General features: G+C 48.6%; 1 protein-coding gene across 1 annotated transcript in view; it reads left to right on the top strand.

Annotated features, from left to right (window-relative positions):
- The window catches only part of LGR6 (leucine rich repeat containing G protein-coupled receptor 6), a 48,808-nt gene that overhangs the window by 4,992 nt on the left and 16,262 nt on the right, over nt 1–27,554 (top strand). The window contains exons 3-8 of the mRNA XM_056361841.1: nt 7,045–7,116; nt 19,562–19,630; nt 21,141–21,212; nt 22,450–22,521; nt 23,644–23,712; nt 24,657–24,728. Coding sequence (XP_056217816.1) covers nt 7,045–7,116; nt 19,562–19,630; nt 21,141–21,212; nt 22,450–22,521; nt 23,644–23,712; nt 24,657–24,728 — 426 coding nt within the window. The remainder of the gene's footprint in view (nt 1–7,044; nt 7,117–19,561; nt 19,631–21,140; nt 21,213–22,449; nt 22,522–23,643; nt 23,713–24,656; nt 24,729–27,554) is intronic.

Below are 27,554 nucleotides of genomic sequence, written 5' to 3' on the forward strand. Positions count from 1 at the left end.
AAAAGCCAGCCCAGCTAGGCACTAAGGTCAGGAGGAGACTTGCCCTACCAGGACACAGGTGACATATACATGCATTTCTCTTCAAGTGTCTGAATTCGCACGTAGATGGAGAAGAGCTGGCTGGTACCATAAATATTGGGAAACTTCTTGCCTGAGAGGTATTAGAATGAGTACCTGGGGGAGAAGAGCCAAGGGCAGATGTGGAGGAGCACAAGGGAATCTTTCATCTCATACACAGCCTGATTAATACTCATGGACACAGCTGACCATGGCTAAGGGCATGACCTTCCTGGGTGCAGAGGTGTGCTTTTCCTCCCCCACACACCTTGGGTCTTTGGGAGAGATGTGAGTGGTCACCCTGCACTCACTCAAAGCACCACCAGCAGAGTATAGAAGCCTCAGTCTGGAATAAGTTAAGGAATTCAGTCTCTGCCGATAAACTACACCTCTGCTGAGTATTTCCCTGATCTTATTCCCACCTATCGTTGCTACAGGTTGCCAAATAGGGCTGCAGGGTGTTCAGTAAGCAGAGCCTCACGCAAATCACTCATCATGAAATCTATGAGTGTCAGTAATTGATGCCATCCTTTTCCCAGCTTTGATAACAAGGGCTTCACGTGCTGTGATGCTGGCACTGTGCTGCTGATGGCACAAGACTTTGTTTGATCAGAGTGGGTCATGGGAACAGGACAGTGAAGATGTATCTCCAAGCCTGGTCTATTCAGGACAGAATGTATCTTAGCATCTGCAAACAGAAACAGGCCTGAACATTTTTCAGCCAATTATTCGTATGAAGCATTTATTTTTTTTTTTTTACAAAAATTGTCTTCTTTCTCAGGCATAAAATATTTTTTTAATTTAGAAGCAAGCATCTGAAACCCCCATGCTGCTGTGCTGACAGGCTGATAAAGTGCATGACAGCAGTTCTCATTAGTGTCCCTCATCTCCTCTGTCAGTTGAATTCAGCAGAAAGTGAACTCTCAAACCAGGAATCACAACACCTCTTTCAGCCCCAGTCCCCAGAGAGGTCCACTAGTCCTGCAGTAGAATCACACATGGACAAATTTTGGAACCATAGCCAAGAATTCCCCCTTGCTGCCACATTCTCTGCAATGGGTGGCAGTTCCCTTCTTTCTTGGTGTCACCAAAGGAGCTGTGAGCACTCTCAGCAGAGATGCTAGGATGTGGATGGGACACCGAGTTGGAGTGACCTCTCCTGAACAGGCCAAGCAGTAGAGCGGTTTGCTCTGCAGCCTTGTAATGACGGATCTGGCTAGAGAGAGTCTTTGGGTAGTTTTACTTTCATCAGGTAACAGGTGATCCCTTATGTTAGAGCAAATTAGGTCAAACCCCAGATCCTTCACTGTTTGGCTCCACAGGGAGCTTTAGCTCCTGGAACCCCCACTGACTCAAACATCCCTGCAATGCTGAACATGGCGCTGTCAAAAGGACCCAGCGTTTGCTGCTTCACATGCAGTGAGCTTGGAGCCAGTGAGTTAACTTGGCCCCATAATGCAAAAAAGATGCTCCACCTCTCTTACCTGGCCCTGACCCTTGTCTACCTGGTCAGAAGTCTTTTGAAAACAAGGACTATGGGAAAGCTGTTTCTGTGCCACTACCTGTTAGTTTTGCTTAATACCCTCTAGTTATTGTACTCTGTCTCTACCTCCTCTGTGCCATCTCTGTCTTTGTTACTGTCTGTCATACACGTCCCTTCTCATGGCTTTTCTAGTCCATATCCAGTCAGCTTTTTTCCAATCAGAAGTTAATCTACGTATCACACTTGTTTGTTCCTCCACACCTTTGAGATGGAGAGACGCAGAACTACTCTCTGTAGCAAAGACAAAAATTAATGCCAGTTTATACAATGGCATAATGCCATTCTGTAGCCTATTTTCTCTTTTCTAGTCATCTCTATCATTTGATTTGCTTTTTTGACAGCTACTGAACACCAAGAACTTCTTCCTGTAGATATTTAAAAGCCTGTTACTGCATATGCTCATATAAGGCTGGTTTTCCCCTCCTCTACAGCACTTTACCTTCATGCAACCTGAATTTCAGCTGATGATCTATTGTCAGGGAAAAGCCACTCATCTGCAAGTGCTGCCCTCTGAGGTCACCCAATAAGACCTTCCATCTGAACATGTTGAGATCTGAAGATAGTAAATGAAGGGCATTTAGCAGAATTTCTCTTTCTTACAGTTTTTATCATGTAAGGACATGATAGAGCTCTCTAACATTATAGTTTAGTGACCAGAGGAGAAAACTGGTTTCCAAGACTCCTGGGTTCCCTTTTCCTGTTTTGGTCCTTGTTCTGGTGTTACTCTGGCCAAAACTTCCAAAAGGGACCACTGACTTTCAGTGTCCTCCCTGCCTGGGGGCAAACATCAAATATCCCATCCCTGCTTTTCAGGGGAGTTGAGCGCCAGTAGATTCTGCTGACATCTGTGGGACTCAGAGCTCCCCAGCACAACAAACCCCAGTCTGGTAGGTCAGTGTCAGATTAATCATCACTGTGCATCACTACCTTCACCTGTACAAGGGACTTAACAAGTCCCTCTTTGAGAAGTTCTTGGGAACACAGGTATTGGTGGAGAGTGCCAGGTATGTGCAGTTCATTATTGCTAAAAACAATATTGCTTGGAACACCTGGGTCCCATTCACTCCAATGTACCCCTGAGAACGTCACTTCTGATCAAGCTTTATTCTTCACCAGACAAGCTGCATGCTGGTCCTTCACTGACAGAAATATTCCATGGGAATTTGCACCATTTATGATTTAGGTTTCTCTACTTATCTATGGCCAGGTTGAGGAAAAGGATGATTTTGCCACAATAGAGCTGGAAATTTTTCATGGCAATGGCTGGTCCAGTGGGAGAATTCATATCATGTCAGATTTTAACTTGGTTCAAATCATCTAATGCAAATAACTGATGGAAAATGTTTTTATTTGTCCTTTTTAAGAAGAAAAAATGAAGTCATTAGAAATGAAAGCAATGGAGAATCCACCACTTTTCCTTGTAGTTTGTTCCAGTGGTTAATCATCCATAGTGTTAACAAAAAAAAACAACAACAAAAAAAAAAAGCTCATATTTCCCATTTGAATTTTCTTTGGCTCTGACTTCAGACATTTGTTCTTATTATTCTTTTCTCCACTAAATCACAGAACCATTTTAGTACCCATTTTCTAACCAGGAAGAATCCTATACATTACACTGCATTCATCCCCTTGATCTTATTTTTAATAAGCTAAACAGATTGAGTTTTCTCAGTCTCCATTCTAGTTTTTTCCAGACCTCGGATCATTTTTATTGCTCTTCTCTGCACCCATTTCAAATTATCAACATCCGGTTAACAATGTGGGTACCAGAAATACATTTAGCCTTCCAGAGCCAGTTTCACCAGTGCATAACGCAGATGTAATATAATTTCCCTTTCCTTACAGTCTACCCTCTTGTTCATGCAGACAAGCACCTTTATTAAATGAGTATTTAGCCCATTAGCTGAAGCTGCCTTCCTTTGTGTGTAAGACAAATGCCCTGTCACCTTGGAGGTGGCTCTTCCAGAGTTAGAGCTCACAGTGCTAATGCCTGTGTTGGACTCACTCCCAGTTCAGTACAAGACTGTTCTCCAGGGTCTTTTAATCCACTAGAAAAATCAAAATTAATCCACTGAAAAATAACAGGAAAAGGAAGTGACATGAAAATGAAACAAATTTTACTAGGAGTGCTGCAGGGGTGATTCGAAAAAGTTGCATTTATGCCCAATTCATGATAAGAAATTGTTGGCGAGGATAGAAAATCTTCCTTCTAGAAACAATTGTGCATTTTTTTGAGGGGCACAAATTAATCTTGTAGGGTTGGTTTTTTTCTGGTGTGCTTCTAAAGTCTCATCACCTGAGACACCAACCTAGACGAAGCACCTCTCCCTAGCCTGTCTGGGGGATCGTGGCCACTCGGAATTCTGCAGCTACTGTAATTTATGTTGCCTTTCAGCAAGATGCAGCATGGGTTCACCTGACACAGCAGAGGAGCTAGCCAGCCTCATGACATCTGGTAGCACTCGTGCTGCTGCAGGAGCATGTTGGGCAAACCTGCGACCCCGCCAGAAGTCAGTTGTGATAATCACTTTTGCAAAGATATCACTGTTTTCTAATGGAGGTGCATAACTGAAAAGCAGTCTGCATGCCAGCCCACAAAAAAGCAATGACTGTCTTGCTCCTTCCCGGGCAAAGCTACTGTCATGGATGATTGCCACAAACCAGCCTCACTCCATCGTGCTGCTGACCTGCAAAGGGAGACACATCTTAAAGTTCATTGCTCTTACTGAGGGCGGTGGTGGGTACAAGCTCCAGTAGGAACGGCAAGGGCTTAAAGACTTCTCATGTTTTTGCATCACAGAAGGGTTTTTTATAGCGCAGAACCAAGTATCTCGAGCTGCTATCAAACCAGCTGTAATTTACGGGGCAGAATAGAACGTCATGTGGGCTGAGCTCAAGTTGACGAACACTGGAGATGTTGCAACTCTACTTGTTGAACTTTGTTTACTGGTGGGGGGGAAGGCAGGATGGAAGAAAGGAACATCTTTTCAAGTGTTTACCTTTGCAACTCTAATGTTTCTATTATTGCCATGTGGTTGGGTAACAACTCTAGAGTTCAGCTTGGACAACTCTAGAGTTCAGCTTGGACTGCAAATTTTTTTATAACTCTCCTCTTTGGTTGCTCATAATTTTCTTACCAACAAAGAACTTCCTTCTAACGATTTTCATTACTCTGTCTCCAAACAAAGCACTCTAGAGCCAAATAGAAACACAGCAGGTGACTGCTTTTCTATTCTGTCTCCTTGCTTGACTTGAGAGACGGTAGTCAGCTGCCCAGCACATCCACGCTTAGACAAGGTGTCCTGCTGTACCACCCTGACAAAGCTCCAGGGAGCTCACATCTCCTCTAGCATTCAGCATTTCCTTTCTCCCCACGCTGTCCCCTCCCAGCAGACAGAGGTGTGGGGCACAGGGTTCCTGTGGTACCTCTTGCTGCAATTGCAGAGCAACTCCAGATCCAAACACTCCATTTGCCAGATGCAGTATCCAGTACTCAGACTGACCCAAAACGGTTGGCACCATCTTGCACTGGAAGTGCCAAGTAAGGGCAACATGATCTGAACCTATCCCATAACATTTGATAGATGAAACCACCTGGAGACAAATTTCTCTTCTTGTGACAAGAGAAATTTCTCCTGTAAGATTCTGATTTTGATCTCAGCTTCTTTTCTCCTCTAAGAGTTTTCTTGCAGGCAACATCCTTTTCTTTTTTCCTGTTTGCTCAAAGGAGCAAACATTTTATCACATATCTTTCCCCTCCCTTCCCATTCCTCTGAAATGTTTGTATGTTCTCATCCCAATGACAAACATCCGTCTTGGGCTGGTTTCTGTTTTGCAAGCCCCTACCAAACTGCCCTAGAGCCTGGCTGCTCTTCCACTCCCAGCTCTCTCCTGTTTTACCCTAGAATATTTGGCAGTGGGAGCTGCCTGTGCTCAGCCAAACAGCTCACACTTGAATCCAGGTGGAGTAAGAGATTTTTCAAGCCAAGACAGATTTAGATCAAGCAGCAAATAACAAAAAAAGTCATTGATCCACCTGCCAGCCAGTGGAGTCTCCCCCAGGCTTTTGGAAGGAGGCAGCACTGTTGGACAAAGGCTGGTGTGTCCCTGAGCATGGGCAAGGGACAAAAGGCAAGTTGTGTGGCAGCAGGTTCACCACACATGACTCCGCGTTAAAGAAGAACCTGAACTGTACAATGAACTCATGGGGAAACCCACCCTGACAGACAGCAAAGAGGATATCCTGCCCCAGAGGACCTTACCTCCTCAGCGGGCATTTCTCCACACAGACCATCCCAGTGGAAGCACGGACATCGCTAATGTGCTGAAGCGCAGGCTGGCAGAAGTGTAGGCTGGTAGCAGTGGGTTGTCTTCTGCTTTTCAGCAGACTTTCCTGCGGCTGCCCACAAGATCTCTCTAGATGAACTTCAAGGTGCCCTTGAGTAGGACTTCAGAGGAACATGCACGATTAGCCATGCAGCTCCCACCAGCTGCAAAGGAAGCCAGATGGCAAAAACACTCAGATGTGCACATACACACACAGAGGCTCTGACATCGGAAAGGAAGAATCCAGGAAATAAGGTCTTGGGTTTACCCAAAAACTAAGACATTGGAGTAAGGGGCCCGTGGAAACAGAAAACCCATCACATGGGACTCCAGAAACTCATCACCTATGGAGCTTCCAAAGCAAAAAATACCCCAGGTGGCTTTGCAGGGGCCCTCAGCACCAACATTAAGGCTGGGAGATCCAGAGCCCTTAAGCACTGGCTCATGGCATGTAGCACCACGATGAAGGGGAACAGGGAAAAAATTGTTGCCTTGGGGTGGAGAATGTGCATCAGCCTGTCGCATGGCCTCTGCAATTTAACCACTCTGAACCATTAAACTAAAGACAACTTTCACTGCAGTCAGACTGGAGCTAAATCCAGGAACTGGCAGCATTTTCATTTTTTTGCAAGTAAAGATAATAAACTGTGACTAACAGGATGATTTTGAACTCAAAGCCTTCTTGCTACTACTAGGGCTCTGAGGAGTCTAAATATGGCTGTGTCCTTAGATAGCACCCGGTGTCCGTGGGCAACTGTTGAAGCCACACAGCACTTTGTAGGGTTGGGCACAATGTAAGGTGAGATCTAGGGTGTTTCTTGAAGCTTCTTGCTTAAGCATGTTCATCCAAACTCACCTGGCAGCTGTGAAAGTGGAGGTCTCAGGGAAAGTCCTATGTCAGCCTGGGTTTCCTGGGAGAAATGGGAGCTCTGTAGCTGCTCTGCAAGCACTGTTGCACCTAGCATGTGTCTCATGGGGCAAGAGAGGGGACTTTGTAGCACCCCTTGTCAGCCCAGCCCAGGCTGTGCTCCAGTTGCAGGATGTCCCTGGGCCATGGCTCACAGTGGCAGGAAAAAGTCAGCTTGCACCTGCACTGACCATCTCTGTTTTGTCCACAGGCACCTGCACAACAACCGGATCCAAAGCCTGGGAGCCAATGGCTTTGATGGGCTGCACAGCTTGGAAACCCTGTGAGTCACCTCTTCTCTTCTCTGTCCTAAAGAACTCGTGTGTGTTCATGCCCTCCAGCACAGCCCACAGGAAAGGGCTGGTGTCTCTGGGCCAGCCACACTGCATGTTTTACTCGTTGCCACGCACAGAGAGCAGCAGCAGGTCTGGCTCCAGGCACCAGCCCATGGAGGGCATGATGCTTCCTGGGGTGGTGGCAGACTGGACTTTCTCCCTGCGCCTGTGCAAGCTGGTCTAGCTGTGCTGCTGCTGCAGAGGGGTCTGCACATGTGGGCAGAGTGGCTGGGAGGGGGCTCTGAGGCCCTGGACACAAGTCGAGTCTTGGTGCAGTCCCAAGAGCCTGCATGTATGCTCTCCCCGGGGGGTGTCCCCACCCCCTCACCACAGGCATGTTGTCCCAAAGCCTCCTAAACACCTGACTCCAGCAGAATAAGGGGCTGTCTTGAGTTCAAGGCTGGTAAAATCCTTGGGGATCTGTGGAATACCTCTCTTTGAGATGGTCTCAAGTCACCTGGCACCACCCATTGCCAGCTTCCTTCAGCTTGCACCATGTTCTTGGCATGGCTGGGTAGGCAGTCTGTCAGGAGACCTCGGAGGAAGATGGGAAGCAGAAATGAACTCTCCTTTAGGACACATCTTCATTAGCAGCAGATGGGTCACCCTGAGTTCAAAGAGAGTTAAATCTGGTGGCCTTGCCTTGCACACACTGTGCTTTTAACAGCAGTATCAATTGCTTGGGTCTCATGTGCTGTGCAATGGCCTAGGAGGAAACATAAACAAGCAAATAAATTAAGGCTCTGAAAGACTGCAAGAGGTGCCTGTTGCCTTCAGTTGTGCAGAAGCATGTCCCTTCACACAGGCCTTGGGGTCAGAGCCAGGCCCTCACTCCTTGCCAAGGAGAACTAGGGGGTGCAGGTCACGGCAAAAAAAGAGGTGATGCTTCCCAGCATTCAAGTGCCACTCAAGGAGACGGGGCCCCTCTGTGCCCAGCACGGTGCCAGCAGCAGCAATCAGGCAAGAGTGGAAGCAACAGGCAAGCCCTTGGTCCCCAGACGCACTCCTCAGGGGCAGGACCACGACGCGCATTGTCTCTTACTTTCAGACTGGCACATCCTGGGGCCACCCAGAAGGGCTCAGCTGGGGAGAGGTTGAACTGTGCCAGGGATGATGTGGGAAGGGAGGCTGCTAGATGGTCTCCTCTGGTGACCCACGGGTCTCCTCCATCACTGTGCCAGCTTGGCTTTCTCCCCAGTCATTTATGGTGGGTGCAGGCAAATATGTGAGCACAGAGTCATGGCGTCCGGGCAGCACAAAGGCAGGCAAGTTGCAGGAGGGAGGGGCGGACTTGCTGATGGAAGAAAGCCCCGTTTGGGCTATAACCCAGGCAGACCATGCAGCAACATCACAGCCTACATCAGGGCAAGCTTATTCTGCAGCCAGGGTGGTTAAAGCCACCGTGCTGCCCATCCCAAGCAGGATGGAGCTGCAGAGAAGAAGCTGGCCCCTTATTTACTGTGGGAAAGACTAAAGGGCTTCCATTGCCCTGGGAAATAATTCAGTTTCCACAGACACTTGTGCTGAAAGTTCATTTTCCCTCTCTTCCCCTCTGCTCCTGCTTTAGCACTTCCTTTACCTTTTGTTGCCCATCTGAGATGCTGCCCAGCATTCAGGAGAGCTCAGCGTCTCCCTTTCTTGCTCTCAGTTCCCACAGGGACAGGACTGCATAGCACTGCAGGAACAGGGACAGGGCTTTCTGCGAGGCTGCAGCTGTGGAAGTCCTGTCCCTGGGAGTATTCCACCTCCAGGGGCTGTCCCCCTGGAGCAGGGCTCTGCCTGACCACTGCCTGTGTTCAGGCTCTGACAGCCCAGACTTGTGCATACGAGTATCCCGCAGCCCGCATTCTGCACCAGCTGCCTGTAGCTGCAAGAACAGTGCTGTGGGCAAGAGCTCCAGACTCTCCTTTGCATCTGATCACACTGAAGGAACATCTTCAAGAGAGAGTGTGCTGGCTTTTGCTCCTCTTGGCCTGAGCATCTAATTCTTACCTCTAAGCCAGCAAGTATTTCAAGTCACTGATCTCTGAGGAACACGTTGTTCCTCAGGTGGAGCCATCCCCCTCATGTTAATTGCCAGCACTCATCTACCCTGCTGACCAAAGCTGGCCAAGCTTTGTGGCAAAACACAGCTGAGCATTTGGCTGCAACAACCCAGCCAAGCTGCTAGACCTGCATCTACATACCACCTCCCAGTTCCTGTGCATGTGGAGACTATTACAGTCTCCGCACATACCCTTTAACTCAAATTATGATTACATTCTGTTGACAGCACTTAGCACATTTTCTTGGCTTGTGGAGGCCAAACTGTGCTCTCAGTTACCCCGTGGGCATTACCTCCTGGAAGGCAGCAGGATAGTAAGAGCTGGTGAAGGCAGAAACTTCTCCAGGGTTCCTAAAATGAGTATTTGTGGCCAGATGTTGATTATAAGCCAGGCATAACAGTTGAACTGTAGAAGTTGAAAGGAAAAAAAATTGTTTTGGGCTTTTTAGAAAAGCCTAGGAAGTTCTAGGTGCAGAAACCTCTGTTCCTCTAAGGGAAATGTTTCTTCTCATATTGAGCTAGACAGGGAAATGTCTGTTTTTACCAAATGCAGCCAAAACTTTAAAAGAAACAGCATCCACTGCCCCATGCAGGTCTCAGCAGTGTGCAAGTTGCCTATGTACAATCACACCAGGTGCCTACTCCAGGTCCTATCATTTCTGCAAAAACAGATCCCAGTGGAGCATCTCTGTTCTTAGAGAGGTCTTAAGTCCTGATATTTTAGGAGGGCAGCAATCTAGAAAGAGGTGAAATGAAGCCAGATGAATGACTTCATGTTTCCCCTGCACTGACCTGCAGCTACCATGCACAAGTCAGCTCTGCCATGTATAGAGCAAGAGCAGCTCTGTGTTTTCCATGCTGATGAGGGGGCAGGTAGATGTGCAAGAGCCGCCAGGTCTCAACCGGTCAAACATCAGCATGTAGCTGGAGAAAGCAGCTCCAAGAATACTTTCTCTGTCAGGGCAAGATCTGGCTGTTCACCAGCCCCCTCGGCCTCCTCTTTCTGGGAAGGAAACATGGGCACATGGGCTGGAAGCAAGTCAGAGCTGCTCTGCCAAATTCCCAATAGGGTTTCGAAATTGCCTTGAAATGTAGTGAGATTCCCTTACCAGTTCCCATAAGTCTGAGAGATGACACAGAGCAATGCTGCAGGGCTGTGGGAAGAAACCCCAAGCCTCGCTGAGCCATAAAACCAGGTATTAGATGGTCGAAATGGGTGATACTTGGCACTTTTTAGCCCTCTCCCAAAGACACAGTATAAATAAGAGTGTAAATGTCATTATGTGACACGTTCTTCCTGAAGGCCTCCTGGACAATGTACTAGATCCTTTAAAAGCAGGGGCCAGGGCTCCTCCCTGCCCTGGCACACGCACCCAGACAAGACCCTGACATTGGCAGAGAGTGAAAACGTGTCTCAGGAGCACCCTGTCTCCCCAGCCTACAGCAGGGCTAAGGTGGCTCCCAGGGCAGAGGCAGGGATGAGAAACAAGTGGCTGCTCCCCAGGACCAGCCCAAAATGCTGAAGGTCTCAAGGCTACAGCCAAAATAGCAATGATCTGCCCTAAAAGTGCTGCTCCTCTGGTTGTTCAGGCATCTCCAGCCTGTACCTGACACTGACATGATGGGGAACCAGTTCAGAGAGGCCCTGCAGCCCTCGCCCATCCCCTCTGCCTGAGATGACCCTGCTGCTTCCTATCTCTCTGACTTTTCGCTCCCCCATCCACAACCCTGCCAGCTCCTCTGCTCATCAGACAAAGGAGATAAATCACTTGGAAAGAGCAAATTTCCATGCATTAAAAAAAGCTTTTAATTTATTTTTTAAAAATGGTGCTAATAAATTAAAAACGTCTCCCAGAATGGCTTAATCCAAAACCCTCTGGCTCCAGGCATTTTATCTGCCTAACCTTGCGTCACAGGAAATGCCCTTACCACAGGCTTTCTCAGCGCGCTGCCCTATTATCTGGGTAATTAGTTGAGTCTGTAAACGCAGAGCAGAGCTGGAACCTACCAACTCCTCCAGAGAGTTGGATTTTCTATGGGAGAATAAAAAAAGAAAATTAATATAAAGTGCACCTCGGGCAATGAAGCCAGGAAGAAGGAAATGGGAAATACCTCCACCACAGCTCATGCAAGCGCTGTTTAACCCCTTTAGGGCTAGGCAGGCTTTGCTGTTCTCCTGCAAAACTGTCTGCCAAGTGCTACCTTGTTTCTCAAGTAGCATTTGTCTCCACCAGCATGTTTAATTTGAAACCTTTTGTGCAGTCTCTTGATGCTAATCCCAGTTTGTGAAGTTCCCAAAGTAGCTGGTTTTGACTCCTCCAAGGATGTCCTGTTCACTCTGCTGAGCTGTTCTGCTACATCTTCAGCATACTGATGCTCCAGCTGTGTGTCATTATGGGTCCCCAGGCAGCTCGTCAGAGGCAGCTTGGCTCTGCGGTTCCACCCTGCCCTACCAGTGCAGGAAGGTGACTTCAGCAGAGGCTTGGGTACCAAGATTCAGGGGATGGAGAAAGGAAGGGGGCAGGTGGCTTTTTGGCAAATGGACCACAGCTCAGGGTCCTGGTTGCATGGATCCCTGTGTCTGGTCCAAGAACAGACCTGTAAAGTTCATTGACTGGTCTGATAGATGCGTAAATGGAAGGTGACTTTGCCAAACAGAGAAAGCCACCTGTAAAACTGAGTTGTCAAATGCATGAAGCACTGCCTGGGAGAATGGGGACCAGACACTTCCCTCCTGTGGTCTCCTTGGGCCAACTGGTCTCAGTTTGTTGCATGTCCTTTTCCAAGAGCAGAAGCCTGGGCTGCCAGAAATGTGTCCTCACTGATGCAGCTCAGGCTCTGAACCAGTCAGGTACCTTCCAGCTGGGCTCTGAGCTTTGGCTGAACATGACCCCAGGCAGACATGATATTTTGCAAGATTTTAGAGAAATAGTTTGAAAGTGAAGGCAGTTCAGGTGAAAAGGTAGTTCTGGAGCTACTGCATTTTTCCACAGGTTATAGCTCCACTGTAAGGCTCACCTCCTTCACAGGGTGCTGCCTATTATCTCTTTGCCCACCAAATCCTCACACCACCTGTCTCGCACCTTGCCAGCTCTCCAGCCTGGCTCCCCCCTCCCTGGAGTTGCCGATCTTGCAGTGACAAAGAGCACCGACTCTCCCCCCGCCTCCAGCTCTGGGTCTCTAGATGTTCTTTCTGTGACCTGTCAGGGGTCCCCAACTCCTCTGGCTCCTTGGGATTCACTTGGACCCAGGCCCTTTCACAGAGCCGCTGAGCAGAAGCAGCTGCCTGTGCTGGAGGAGGGGAACCTCTGCCTCCAGAAACATGTGAGGGCGAATTGATTGTCTGTGACGAGGAGGAACAGCCACTGCAGGCAGCAGAAATGGCAGCAGAGGCAAGCTGCGGGTATGTTTTCACCACGGCTGTGCTGATGCACAGAAGCTCTGCCCCCACCCCACGCTCCCTCCTTCCAGCAGCAGCACTCTGCAGGGGGCTGGGGACCGATCACCAGCAGCTTGTATACCTTGTGGGGTAGGTAGAGGTCCCCAGCTTCTTTCCCACAGTCCAGAAATGCTCTGCTGCCGACAGGCTTCCTCGAGTCTGCCTTCTTCCCCCCTGCCTGGCAAAGTGCAGCAGCCTTCTCCGTGCCTCCCCTGCCTGAGTCATCAGCTCCGTGGTTATTGTCTGTGCACCCCAGCAACCGAGGTCCCCGCTGCTCCACTTTGCGGTCAGCTCCTTTTGTGTCTTGTAAATGATATGTGCATGGCACCGCCTGTGCTCTCAGGACCCCCCACGAGATCCCATTCTCAAAGGCTTATTTCAACCTTGTTAAATAAATCAACGAAATTGAAAACATATTTAATCCAGTACCTTAGTCAGTTGGAGAACAGACAGAAATACTGGTTGGAACAGACACATCCTGGGCAGCACTGCTGTGTTTTTAAATGGAGAACAGAGCTGTTTGAGGAAGGATTGGCAGCTGCAGGCATACAAGGCATGACCTACAGACAGGTGGCCCCCGCCCCAGCAGTAGACCTTCCAGTGCCACATAAACCCTGTAAAATGGTGCAGCACCATGTCAGTGAGAGGCTGTGATGTTTCCAGGCCAAGCTGTCAGAATGAATCCTTGTACAGAGGTTGCCCCTTGCTCCTGGGCAAGTCCCTAAACAACCTTCCCATGGTGTGAAGGGCCATCTCTGCTCCTTTGGGACACCCATGAACTCTCTCACATTCCATCACAGCCTGGCTTCTCCTTATAATTTGCCAAAAATGGGCCTTTCTAGGGCACGATTAGTTTCCCAAATTAAAACACTGACCCTAACAGACGAATCCCACAATCGGTCATTTCTCTCTCCTGTGCACACTTGAGCATCTGCCTCTGGCGTGCCTCCGTTTTGGCGGTGGGCGCACAGCTCCAAGCTGGCTGGAGTCAGACACGTGCTCTGCCTCCTTTCACACCCCCCTTCCCTCCTTTTGCTTATTACAGGCCCTTGCTGCATCTCATAATCTAGATCATGCTGGGAAAAGGCACCCACTCACCTCATGTGTTGGTTGCTACCAGGAGAGCAGGGTTTGTGCTGGTGCTACACAACAGAAATATGGCACCTAATGGTACAATTACTTTTCATAGTCTGGACTAATCAGGCAGCTCTTCCCAGCTCAAGCTCAACCACAAGCCATGACCTTGATATAAGGCATTTGGGTAAAGCTGTCTGGCTGGTGCCAGGCAAGAGGTCAACTACATGGTCATGACGGCCCCCTTGAGCTTTCAGACTACCAATTAAATCATTTCCAGTGCTTGATTTGGCCACAGTAACCAGCACGACTAGCAGCAGTGGCAATTACATTTACCAGCAGCAGTATTAGATGCCAGCACAGGACAGGTGGAAATGCAAGTCCCTATCACAGGCTGCACAAAGTCTCCCTCCAAGCCACCACAGTCACATCTCAGATTATACTGGGACTGAAATAGTCAGTAAATGTCCCGTCTCCAGCTTCTAATCTTACTGCACCTTCAGGTTTATTAGCTGCAAATTTGTGGTGTTTTGTGGCTTATGGAAGAATTTATAGTACTATATAATTTTTTTTTGGCTTCCTGTGTGGAACCACTAATAGTCCCTAACAGGCAGAAAATTGACCTGAGACTCTTTCCCCTCCTTCTCTCCTTTTGGCCTGATTGATATTAATAGTTCCAGGCTGCGTGTTGTCAGCTTCAAATCATCCTGGCAGTTAAAGCCCAAAATAACTGTGCCTTTGATGTCAATTTACTTTTATTTCTAAGTAAACAACAGGGTTGGGTAAGATCTTCCAAATATGAAGCTATAGGCTCATTCTAGAAATAACAACAATGGAAAGCCAGCCAGTTCACTGTGTCTTGGGCAGACCGGGTGACCTTTAAGGGGTTTTCATTTTAACAAGAACACACAAGGCTCCTTTCGACATCCCACTCTGATGCCTGGAGCTGGTAACTTGGAGCCCAACTAAGGAAAGTGATTTTTTTTATAGTAATCTCTCTTGCACATCATTTCTGAATCTTTCGCCTGGGTATTTTGCTTCCAAAAACCCTTGATAATGGGCAAAACGCTCTTCCTTATGCCATGCCCATCATTTTTTCTTTTGTTCTGAGGCTTCCCTATTGTTTTGGCATAGCCATGGCCATGGCGCATTGGCATCCTTCCACCAGGTAATGCTGGCATTGGGTCCACTTTCCCAGGTGTGCCAAAAAGGACAGCACCCCACAGCCAGGAGAACCCATACGTAATGTGCAAAGCCATGGGGCAGACCCCAGACCTGGGACAGCTGAGACCCAGCAGTGCTGGGTCTTTCCATGGATGTCTGATAGAAGCAGGGCTATGTCCATCCCAGACATCACTCCAGCTTTGGGACTATGTGGGGAAAGCTCCAAAAAGTCAACCTTGGCACCAGGTGACACTTTCACTGCTGCACCGCTATGACACATGGGCTGGGGTGGCCATGGGGCTGGCCAGGGAGGCCTCCTGGCCCACAGGAGCTTGGGCTTTCCCCGCATAGTCCCAAAACTGGAAGCAGTGGGAAAGTGTCAGCGTGTGGAGCTGGGACCAGAAAGTATTTCCCAGGCAGCTCAGATAAGGCAGGGGGGGCACGTCCATTTTCTGTATCTACCCAGCCCCTGGAAAGGGTTTGCAAATGATGTACAGTTTGCTGACATGCTCAGTGGAGGAAATTTTCTTGCCACTGAAGTCAAAACACAAAATTCTCCCCAACCCACTGAGCCCATACTCCTTCCCATCTGCCTTGACACTACGCTGGGAAAGAAACTCTGGAGGCCCACCACTGGGCACACAGGCTGGGCCAAACTCATCACAGAAGAGCAGGCCGAGAGGAGTGATGTCTGGGATGGACGTAGCCCTGCCGCTCTCAGACATCTGTGAAAAGACCCAAGGACTGAATTTCACTAAACGAGCAGAAACTTCTTCACTGCCACAAACATCTACAGCCTCCCCGCCATGAAGGTCAGAGGCTGTTTCTGGGTCATTGCTTGAACCACAGCCCAACTCAAGTTCTGGGAAGGAAGGAAAAGAAAGAGGGAAGCCACCCTTGTGTCCGGGTTTGGGTCTGGGCTTCCAGGAGAGCTGCCGTGCTGGAGGGAAGAGATGACACCTGGGAACCATCTCAGGTACTGGCTTCTTCCAGGCTGCAGTCAGATGAATTCCCCCCAAAACTGGCAGGGCTTGGCACAGGGCAGCACTGGAGGCAAGTCAGGGCAGCACAAGTGGCACACAGATCAAGAGCAGTTGGCTGCAAGCATCACTCAGGCGAGCTGTTAACGAGCACAGTTGGGTTTGTTTTCCGGGAGGGAGGCTCACCTCACTGAAAACCAGGAAGCATGGGCAGGAGCGAGCACGGGCACATTGTCTCTCCTGAACAGACTGGGGTCGCTGGCAGCCAGGCTGGAGCAGCATGACTACACCTGGTTGCATCTCCACTTTCCAACAAGCCCAGTATACGCCAGCATTCAGAGATGGCTTTTTTACCCAGAGGGAGTTGCTGAACACAATGCTTTGTCTATCTGTCAAGTGCAGGGGGGAGGGAGGCACCAAGATGCTGCCAGGGCTGGGAAAGGTGTGTGTTCACTCAGGAAGAACTGGTCCTGTACATACTTGCACACACACAGAGGTACAAACAAAATGTTCATCTGCTGATGAAAGACCAGCCTGCCTGGAAGAGATGCAGGCTGGAAAGGAAATGCATTTTTAGAGAAAGACAGAAGCAAATATTACAGCACACAATTATTCCTTGTAAATAATATTGGTTACAGATCTAAGATCCCTTTTTCTGTTAGTGAATCACAGTGAGCCAAGCCTCCTCTCTGTTGGGCAATATTTTCCATCCATCAGCTGCTCACAGACACGTTGGGTATCGCTGAGGAGAAACTCAACCCCGCGGCATCACACAAAGCTTCCCCCAGCGTCAGCGACATGACAGCAGTGGGCCCTCATCGGGAGACAGGGCTCACGGTGCCTCTCCTCCAGGGTCAGTCCCTTGGCAGCATGCAGGCTCATCCCAGCCCCTCAGTTCATGGCACAAGGGAGTGAAGAGGCACGGGCAGACACCCAGCCTTGAGCGACCTCTGTAGCTTCCCGCACTGCTGTGAAACTTCATGGTAATCTTGGGAAGTCATTGCAGGGTGAGATTTTTAAAGGTGTTAAGCACCTTACGCACAGATAGAGATTTGGGACTGCCAGTCAACTTAGGCTGCTAATGCCCTCTGATTTCATTCAGTGTAGTGATCTGAAGGTTAATTGGATTTGACTGATGCTTTCAAAATACCCAGCGGTGTCCTGTCTGCACTTCTAATCACTCATTCTCTTTGGAAATACACTCTTATGCCTCCCTGAGCTTTGGTGAAGGGTTGGGCATTGTAAAAGTCCTGCCCCGTCTTCCCCCCCATAACAGAGCCTTTATAATGTGAGGCACTCAGCCGTGACAGTGATGGACACCTGACAGGTACCATCAACAGAAACTGCCTAAGAGCATCCAAGCAGCTGATAACGAGCTATGAGTGCCTTGCAAAGAGTGAGGCATATGAGCAGTCATGTCTTGGGCTATGTATTCTTAAACAGATCATTTTGGTCTCAAGCAGAGAAGACTGGGGAAAATCACTGATCTGCTTGGACACTGATGAGAACTGAGTGTGTCAGAGCAAGCTCTTTAGGAGACGCAGAGCTCTTGTATCTATTAGATGTGAGCTGCTGTGAGGAGGGAACACATGACTCCTGTTCCGCTCTTGGGCCTCGTGGATGTGCACAGCAGCTTCACGTGTGCTGGGACTCTGCCACTGCACTGCAGGTTGGACGTGGCATGGAAGCAGAGCTCCTGGCCTTGTCACCAGCCCTGTGCTCCTCTCCTGCTGATTCCCACCACTGGCAATTATTAAACTATAAGAACCCTTTACAGACCTTGGGAGGCAGGTCCTGCAGGAGCAGGATTCATTTGCTCAAATCCATACACGTAGTGCAGGCAGCCAGAGTGCCTTGTCACTGGAGGAGAGAAGACAGCCCTTGGTGCGGGGAGACAAACCCTGCCACAGCAGGACCTGCTGCATTCCCTGGGCTGCAAAGGGAATTGTAGAATCTCAGAATCACAGAACAATTTAGACTGGAAAACACCCTTAAGATCATCAAGTCCAGCCAATTAACGCTAATTTTTATTACTACTGAGGAGGTTATAAAAAGAAATGACTTTCATATATCCAGCACCAAGGTCTGCTATGGACCTTGTCAGGGCTACATAAGACACCCAAGAAAAACTCATTCCCTATTTTTCTCTTGGTTTTGTCCCCTGTCTTGTAATTCCCTGATAAGTATTCGCTAGGACATAAGTCATGTGAGCCTGGAGTTCTGGAAGGTGCAAAAGAAAACCTATTGGGAGAGGCCCTCTGGGCTGATCTACTGTGTAAATACCTACAGGGCAAAGCCAAGATGGTGCCATAGAGTAATTCCCAAGCAGGGACACTGGCAAAGGAGAAGACCGGGCAAGAGAGAGGGGGCCAAGAGAGATCATAATGTAATTACCATGCCTGGGCCCAGAGGATGAGAATTACAAGGTAATTGGGCAGCAACCCATTGCTGTGTAAATGCATGGTTATTTCTGTTCCATAAACCACAATCCAGGTTACATGGTAATTACTTTGAGGTCCATTAAGTGTAATTATACAGTAATCTCCAGGAGCCAGTAATTACCCTCATGTTCCAAAGTATCTACCACTTAAAACTCAGCAAATTTCATGCAGGTAGGAAGCAGTCACATGGTTTTCAGACTTCAGTGTCTTGGCCCATGGGGATGGCCAGGACAGGGTCAAAAGTTACTGTTTCAGCTGGAACTTTCAAAGCAGAGCACTGGGCATGCTAGAGGAAGAGTGCTACACGTCTAAAACCCAGCCAGTCTCCATGGGCCCCCTCTAGTCAACAGCAGGATCAATACCTTCAGAAGGCTGTTCCTCCCAGGCTGCCAGCAGTGCCCCAGAGCTCAAATAAATTCTTTTCTGGAGATGCCAGCCCATCCTTGGAGAGCAAATACAGCCCACGAGGTTCCAGTCAGGCTCAGATGTCTCTTCTGGTTGCCAAGCCAAGGCAGGTAAACTCTACACTTGTCATTATGACCAACATATTATATTTTACTTAATTTATTATACTGCAAATTAAACTTAATGCTCAGCAATGTCAATACCTCTTGCGCATCACTTCCACCTTTGGCTCACAGTTTCCAACATGGGGTTCACCCTAACCATCGGAGATAACCTAGGCCTTCCCATAGCCTGCTCTTCCCACTGGTCCCAGTCACAGCACATCCCAGTGGCAGGGAAATACGACATCCCCAGGACAAGCACCAACGGGAATGGTCCTCTGATCCCCTCTGCACCACAGGGTGAGAGGGCCCAGGGAAGCCCTTTCATGGGGCCCACACAGCTGAACCTGCTCTTGTTTTTCTTGTCCTTTGTAAAATCCCATTTTGACCTGGAAAGGCAGGAAAAATGACTCCCAGCCAAAGCCCCTGGGGGTGAGTTCCTGGGAGAGGGGGATGTGGCACTCTGGAGATGTGCCCCAGGCATGAAGGGACTTGGGGGGAGGGAGGCCAGATGGCAGTAGCCATGACTTGGACTGGCTCTTGCCTGACAGTGCTCCTAGCAGGGAATATTCCTGCTGCAGGAATGTGTGAGATTTTGTTTCCAGGCAGTGGCTGGATCAGCACAGTAGGAAAAACCTGTCTCCCATGTTTAACAAGCAAGTTTCCATGCCTTCAAAGCACAGATACATTTGGTTGAGTTCCTACAGCAGCGTTAATGAATGTTTTTCCTTTCTCTGTCTTTCAGGGATCTAAACTACAATGAGCTGCTGGAATTCCCTGGGGCTATCAGGACGCTGGGCCGACTGCAGGAGCTGTAAGATTTTCTATTTATTCCTTTTCAAAAGCATTCCCCAATGGAGAGTGACCAATAAAGCATCGCATGTGCTCTGACTTGAGGACAGCACTCAGTCCAAGCCTTTCTTTTGTCTTTCCCAGCCCTTTCCGCCATGCACATGAAAGCAGTTTATCCCCTTAGTTTCCATCAGCTCTAACCACCTCACCATCAGTCTCTGCACCATGGCTGGTGGAGGGGAGTGGGAGATCTCCATCAGGCTTGGAGCCAGTTCCTCCTGCAGCTCTTAATTTTGTGGCATCTGAGGGATTCAAAGTCCCTCTGACCTCCAGCTACTTCTAATGCCCATTCCCCAGCTTGGGACCACAACCATGTAGTTATCTGTGTTATTGTGAGGCCATGGCTTCTGCAGGCCCTGTGCCACCTCCTCTGACGTGAAGAAACTGTTTGATCTCCCTTAGGACAAATTTACAAGAAGGAATTGCAAAAGTTTACAACCATTTTAGTGGCTAGCTCTTTCTCCACTAACCGGTCAGCCTGGGAGACACTAAAAATGGGAAAACATCCCACTTAACACTGATGAAGGTAGAAGCCCCAGGATGGGGTCAAATCAAGTTGATGTGGATCCACAGCTCCTGTGGACGCTAAGTCTGTGTTATGCTGGTGACAGGCTGGGGTGGCACAAAAGCAGCTGCTTTGGGGCTTCTGGCAAGGTTGGAGTAAAAATCTGACACTACTTTTTTCTTTTACTGGAAGAATTCTCAAGAGATTTCTCTGATCAGACCAGATGTCATCATTACTGTGACATTCAAAATGAGAGTAAGATCCTTAATCCACTTTGAGATGGCTTTTGAAATGCCTGTCACTAAATAAGAGGCAGATTTCAAACAGCCATCCAACTAATCACTCATGCAGACTCCTCTGGGATTAAACAACCTGGAGATCACCCAGAGCCTGGTCTTGGTCCTGGATGCAGGATCCTGTGGCTGCCTTTGATGTATAGGAGGTCAGACTGTGGCCACAGAACTCTCTTCTGCTGCAAAAGTTTGCTTATAGCAATTTTCTCAAGCTTAACCAAAAATATCACAGCTAGATCTAAAAATACTTTAAAGTCACATGGGCCAGTAATTCATGGTAGGCTGCACTCTGGTTAACAGCTCTGGAGCGATAATGGAGACCATCCATCAAAATTGTAATTCCTGGAGGGTATAAAATAAGTGTATTTTGTTTGCTCCTGTTTCCTGACTTGGAAAGTGTTAAACTTTAAGTCTTTGTGTTCTTGATGGGTTCAGTGGAGTGACATATAGAGCACCAAGCTATACACAGAGTAAATACAGCAGAATGAGGGCTTTGTCCTGTCAAAGGACAGACCTTGTTCACTTGCTGGGATTATGCTGTAGCTGGAACAGAGCCTACACCTCCTATTTTACATGTGTTTTGAAGGCTCTCCACCTTTAAAACTGTTGAGGAAAGAAGGTGTCTCCAAGCCTTTCTCATCCATTAATATCAAGATATTTGTTTCTCCCAACAGCGGTTTTCATAACAACAACATCAAAGCTATTCCAGAGAATGCATTTGTTGGGAACCCCCTCCTCCAAACAATGTAAGAAAATAAAACAATTTTTCCTAAATCTTTATATTCCCCAGAAAGGAATATTCCTTGATGTCTTTGGTTGGGATTTCTGACAGTTGTAAGCGTGACTGCAATTTAACATTTGTTATATAAGGGCCAACACAAGCTGAAATTAGCTCCTTCTCAGCTGTGCCTCAGGGGTTTTGCCATGGGTTTTCCTTTCCCCACAGCTGAACTTTGCTGCAGTACGGGCTGATAACAATGAAGGAAAAATATATGGGTGGTCTGCATGGAAATCTTGCTATGAATAACAGAATTTTCTAAGCCCTGGTTGACATCTGCCTGTGTTTATTCCTTGTGTTTAGAAAAGCTGCTAGCCAGCTCCAGCAGTAGCTATATGCTATAGCAGTAGCTATAGGGAGCTGGGACACCAGATCATTGTTTCCCTACTCCAGACCCATGGACATGAGTTCTACAGATAAATACACCCAGTTGTCAGCTCATTTCCCCTCTGACCCAGACACAGGTAGAGATTTTTGGACAGTTCTTCCCTGTACCACACTGATATTGGAAATCATGGCAAGTGACAAAAGTTCTGCTTGGCCAGTCCAGGACTTAAGTTATAGAAAAAAAACCCAAACATCTGAAAAGCCATGGTGACACTGGGCGAAAATAGTCACTGCTCCAGTCAAAACAAACCAGCTTATCCCCATCTTCCTTGGGCACAATCCTTGGAGTGACATGGGGGTGGGACACATCCAGAATACTCATGTCTCCATTGGATTTGCCCATCTAAAGTCTTTCACAGTCAGTGGGGGAAAAGCATTTCTTGTAGGAGGTGATTCAACTCCTCCTAAAGCTAGTTGGATCCTAGGAGAGTTCACTTCTCTCCACTGACTGTCACAAGTAGGAAAGATGCTGGTGCTGTGGATATGTAAGATCAGAGAAGGTGTCATCAAGTGCAAGGTGTTTCCCAGCAGGGTTACAGCACTATAGCAGGGGCGAAGGAGAGCTCTGCATCTTTCTGGTGTGCCTGGTTCAACAGGACCGTAGAGGCCCCTTTCAGAGCAGCAGGAGACCTCAGCTGTAGCAATGTTCTGCCAGGCTAGTGGGAGAGCTTGGGGTTATCTGGAAAACAAGGGTTCCTCACAGAATAGCCAGTACCTCCTACATAGCTTACTACTAGTTTCTCCAAGGCTTTTGACTTGTAGTAGCATCTTCTCTTTATGCGCAGCAGAATCTGACCAGTTACTTGCTTCCCTTGCAGCCATTTTTATGACAATCCCATCCAGTTTGTTGGACAGTCCGCTTTCCAGTACTTGCCAAAGCTCCACACTCTGTAAGTTCAACAACCACATCCTCAGAGTGGTAATACATCCAAGCTCCAAGCCCTGTGAGCTGGACACCTTAGTGGCCTCCTCCCCTCCTCTTTTCTAGAGCCCTTGTGCCAATAGAAGACCCTGATGCCACTCTTCTGGCCAGCCCCAAAGGCAGTGAGCCAAGGAGTAGACAGACATTGCAGATGTTTTCTGCTGAGGAAGAATAATTTTGAGAAGGTCATTTTGGAGGGAGCAATTAATTCCTCCTGCCCAGCCAGCTGACAGGCACTGGAGTCTTCTAGGGTCTCCACAGATGCATCAGCACCAGCAAAGACCACACTCACAAGTGCCACAGCTTTCGCTGCATGCTGCTCAAGCAAACACTGCATTGTTGTGTAGTTACCCATATACAAGGACACTGAGGGCATGTGCCCAGATCTGGCTCCACAAGATGGAGAAGCAGAGGAACATATGTCCCATAACACAGACACCATGGCACAAATAATCTCACTGGGCAGCCAGCAGTGACAGTGCTTTCACACGTATGGCCCTAAGCCTGCTCCAGGGCCACCACCATGTGTTGGGCACCATCTGGACCACAACAGCAGCTCCATGTTGGCTGGTCTGGACAGGCTGGCTTTTCAGCTAACCTGTTGTGGTACAGCACAAAATAACTGAGGCAGAGGCAACCTCAAAATCTCTATTTATAAGCCCCACCCATCCTCTCACTGCAGGAACACACACTGAGGCAAATAAAATAAATCCTTCAAATACCCATACATTCTTTAGATCCAAATGCACAGACATGGGCAGGCTTGGGTGGGATGCCCTGCTTACATTCCCATGGTAATTGTTTGGGGTTTGTTATTTAATTTGGGTAGACGTGGTGCCAAGAATGTCAGTGGTTGGGGGAGGGTCTGAGTTTGTGGAGCCTCCTTGAATAGAAATGCCCAGATCTGGCTCACTGCAACTGCACTGATCCACCCAGCCGGCTGTGGCATGCTGATGAGAGGGGCACCTTTGGATCTGGGCCTCTGATCACCACATTTGGGTGTGAGGAAGCTGATGAGTCTGGGACTGTGGGCAGTTGCACTTGCTTTCAGGTTCTCTGGACACTTCATTTCACCTTCATTTCTCTGCAGGTCACTCAACGGTGCAACAGACATCAGAGAATTCCCAGACCTTAAAGGCACCACCAGCCTAGAAGTTTTGTGAGTGGCAACTCTCTCCCTTTTACCCTGCTATTTGTGCTCTTCCTCCTTCAAGGTGGTCCAGGCTGTTTCAGCGAGGACAACTTTCACAGTGCTGTGCAGTTGGTTGTCTTCAGCTCTGCCTCTCCCTGGTCACTCACCTCTCTGCTTCGTTTCACCCCTGTGGCTCCTGAAAGCAGCTTTCCTCTCTGTGAGTTGCTCTCTCAGTACTGTTGAGTGTCCTCCAAACTTACTTTGATTTTTTTCCTCTTCCTTCCCTTCTGCATCTGTGAAGGAATTAGCCTTTGGGTGCAGTGCTTCCACTGAGACGCAGTGTCTCTGCCCATTCCGGGACCAGCACTGGCAGTGCAGTTCAGTGCAGGAAACATCTGCCACCCAGGCTGGGGGCTCCTGCGGCTGGTCTGGTCCCATCCTCACACCACCAGACCCAGAAGAGCAGGAGCCTGGAGGACATACTGTATCTGGCCACCCACGGTTCTCCTCTCTAGGGCACTGTGCCAAAACTGGGAGCACAGCGGAGCACCCCAGTCCCAGAGCGTGACCTGGCCATGCCTTGCCTCAGGGACACAGGGACACACTATCTGTCCCCCATTCAGGGGTTTCTGAGGCAGTTGTGGCTCCAGGTGGATAACCAGTCTGGGTAATGGGGAACTGGGATGGTAGAGCATGCCACAGAGGGCACTTCCACCTGCCTTCGACATGTCCAAGGACAGAAGTGAATTCAGTACTCAGCAGCATCCCAGAATTTTTTATAGGCACATTTACCTTTACCAGGTCCAGCAGCAGTGCCCGTTTCTAAATCAGGGGTTTTTTTCTCTCCAGGTATTTCATTATCCCATTCATGTCTCTCCTGCCACCATCTGGGACTGGTAGCGGGGCTTGTGGGTCACAATCTGTGCACTGGCTCTCGGTAACCATTTCCTCTCTCTCTTCCACTCCTCTAGGACCCTGACTCGTGCAGGCATCCATTTACTCCCCAGAGGAATGTGCCAACAGCTGCCCAGTCTCCGAGTCCTGTAAGTAACACATTTCTCTGTCCTGCCTAGCCTATAGAAAAGTGCCATCAGAAATTGGACCTTCTTCTTGCCCAGCTCAGGGAGGGGACCAGCTATAGAAGATCATCCTGTGGTTCTTGTTCCCATTATCTTTTCCATGCAGAAAACATCACCTTCTTAGGCACTACCTTGAGCTCTGCAAGTTCTTGAACTTTCTTGCTTCATCCCAGCATTATGCTCTGGACTCAGGGCAACAAGCAATAAAGCACATCCACATTGGCCTCCTCCTTGCTCTGCACCAGTGGAAACTGCCTGCCCCATGCAAGGAGACTAGAGAGGGTGGAAGGGGTGGTGGGCAAGAGCAGCAGCAGCATTTCAGAGCTCCTGGCCACACATGGCACAAAAGCCAGGGGTAAATCACATTCACACAATGCTCTGCCCCAGCGTTGGCTTACTGCAGTTGGAACCCCAGCAAGGGCCATCGTCTGGAGGAAGGATTCTGTTCACATCCCAGGAGGGGACACGCCCGACCTGATGGAGACCTACAAGGCCACATGGCCATGGACCCTCACGAGGTGCAGCAGTGTCAGATCAGGGTTTTACTCAGTCTCTAAGTTGCTTTGGCTTTACCTGCTTGGCAAGATGCTGAATGATGCTGAGTGGGGGAATGTGGTTTTTTCTTTAGCTTGGTACATGATGAAATCAGCATCTCAGAAAGACAACTGCATCTTCTCAGGAATCACACACCTCATTCCTGAGATCCCCAATTTCGTCTGCAGTCGAAGACATCGTCAGGAAATGAGTCATGAGCCAGATTTATACAAGTTTGCAGCCTTAGGGCAAGCAGGAGGCTTGACTCTCATCAGTCTTTATACAAGCAAGCTGAAAATGAAAACAAGCTTGTTCCAGGAAAGCAACAGGAGTGAATTCTTCATCATAGAAATTGGAAACAAGAGAAAAACATAAAAATAAAAGAACACAAATTGTAACTTAGCAGATCACAGCATTTTGGCTCCAGCTGTCCCTGTAGGGAAGATCTCTCATCTTTAGACATCTGGACTAATTCAGTAGACATCTTGCCATGAAAGTGCAGCCTTTGGAATGGCCCAGGAGGTAGGGTCCCAAGTGCTCTGTTTATGTTTGCAAGTTATCAGACTGTAAACCTTCACAGCAAAGCCTGTTCTTCGTGCTTCTCCCCTCCTTGTGGGAGAGTTTCATTGGGACACCCCACCTTGTCCCTTGTTCCTTGTTCCTCTTTCCGTTAATTTTGCTGACATCAATTGCTTTGCTTTTAGAGTTTGGAGAGAGAAAATGTGGGCCAATGTTTGTGCATGTTTACATCTTTCTTGCCTTTGAAGTGCGTTGGTCTTCCGTCCCTGGAGAGCTGGTGGTTGTTCTTGCTGCTTCCCCCACTTTGCCAGCCCCTTGACAGTTCCTCAGGTTGACATTATGACTGTGACACATCTCAACACAGATGATACAGTTAATGCTGCATTTCTGGCCTCCTGCTGTTCACACCACACTGCAGATTTTCTGCAGAGGTCTTGCACAGGTGCTGTAAGAGCCACCACAGGGCATGAGGCTCGTGGCTGTGCTGCAGTGCTGGTCTGTGCATGGCCACTGAGCCCAGCACACCCAGGCAGGGCAGCCTTGCTGAGCTTGAGCTTGGCGTCAACCTGACAAAGCCCTGCTGCTTTTGTCCAGAGCTTCTGCTCAGGGCACAGATTTGTCTTTCCTCTCAAGCAGAAATAGATTAAACTTCCCCGAGTCCCTGAGAAGAGCTAAAGTCCCTTGATACCACCAGTACCTTCACCCTGGTGTGTTCACAACACAGCATCAGTGACTGAGGCTGCTCTGCTGGTAGATACTGAGCTGCATCTGGTTACCCTCACTCTGGAGGAACCAAAAATAAGTCTGGGGCTGTGTTCTCCCTCCATCACTGTCTGGATAAGCCACTGCCCTGTCAAGCCTACTGGATTGACACAGGGACCAGGGAAAAATGATTGATGCTGTAGCTCTTTCTCCATACTGGCTGACAGCCTCCAGAGCCAAGCAGAAAACTTTTGCTTGCTTTTCCCTCCCTCTTCCATGCCACCATAGAGAACTGGTAGAGAAGGGGTTGGTAAAAAAAAAAATAATTGAAATGTTTTAGCAGCAATTTATTAGCAGAAACATGGCAACTGAGTTTGCGAAGTCAGCAGAGAGGCCACATACAAAACTTTAACCTGGGGCAAATTTCCCTTGAACAACCACAAATCCAGCCTCTGCTGGTGGGAGCAAGAGCTGATTTTAAGCATTACTCCTTACCCAGCCCATTTCAGTTTTAATAAATCCACATTTAGCTGTGCCAGGATAGGGTTTCCTCTGACTACCAGGTCACTCTACTCTGGATGCTGATATGACACTGGACCATGAAGCAGCGGGAACAGGAGTTTGCTGGGAATTGCTTTCAAGCAAGATCACTTGAAAGAACAGGGACCAGAGGTTTTCAGTCTGTAATGTCCTGTACTGAATTCCTGCCAGTGCCACAACCCCTTCCCTAACCCTGGGGAGAAGCCAGGAAAGGCTGAATGGAGAGCAGGCGACAGGCAGTTGGGTTTGCTGTGCCAGGAAGGAGGAAGGGCAGCGGGATGGCTGTTCTGCTGGCCAAAACCTCCCCAGGCTCTGCAAGAACATCAGCAAGATTTGTGAGCTACTTCATCCACAATGGCAGGACGGGACCTCTGGCTTTGCCCACAGAAAAGCAAGGCTGTGCACAGTAGAAGATGGCACAGATGCATTTCACAGCTGACTTGGGGCTGGGGAAGAAAAGCCCATCCCAGCTGTAGAAGCAGCTCCATCAGTCCA

Source organism: Falco biarmicus, chromosome 16 (genome assembly GCF_023638135.1).
Source record: "Falco biarmicus isolate bFalBia1 chromosome 16, bFalBia1.pri, whole genome shotgun sequence".
Classification (NCBI taxonomy): Eukaryota; Metazoa; Chordata; class Aves; order Falconiformes; family Falconidae; genus Falco; species Falco biarmicus.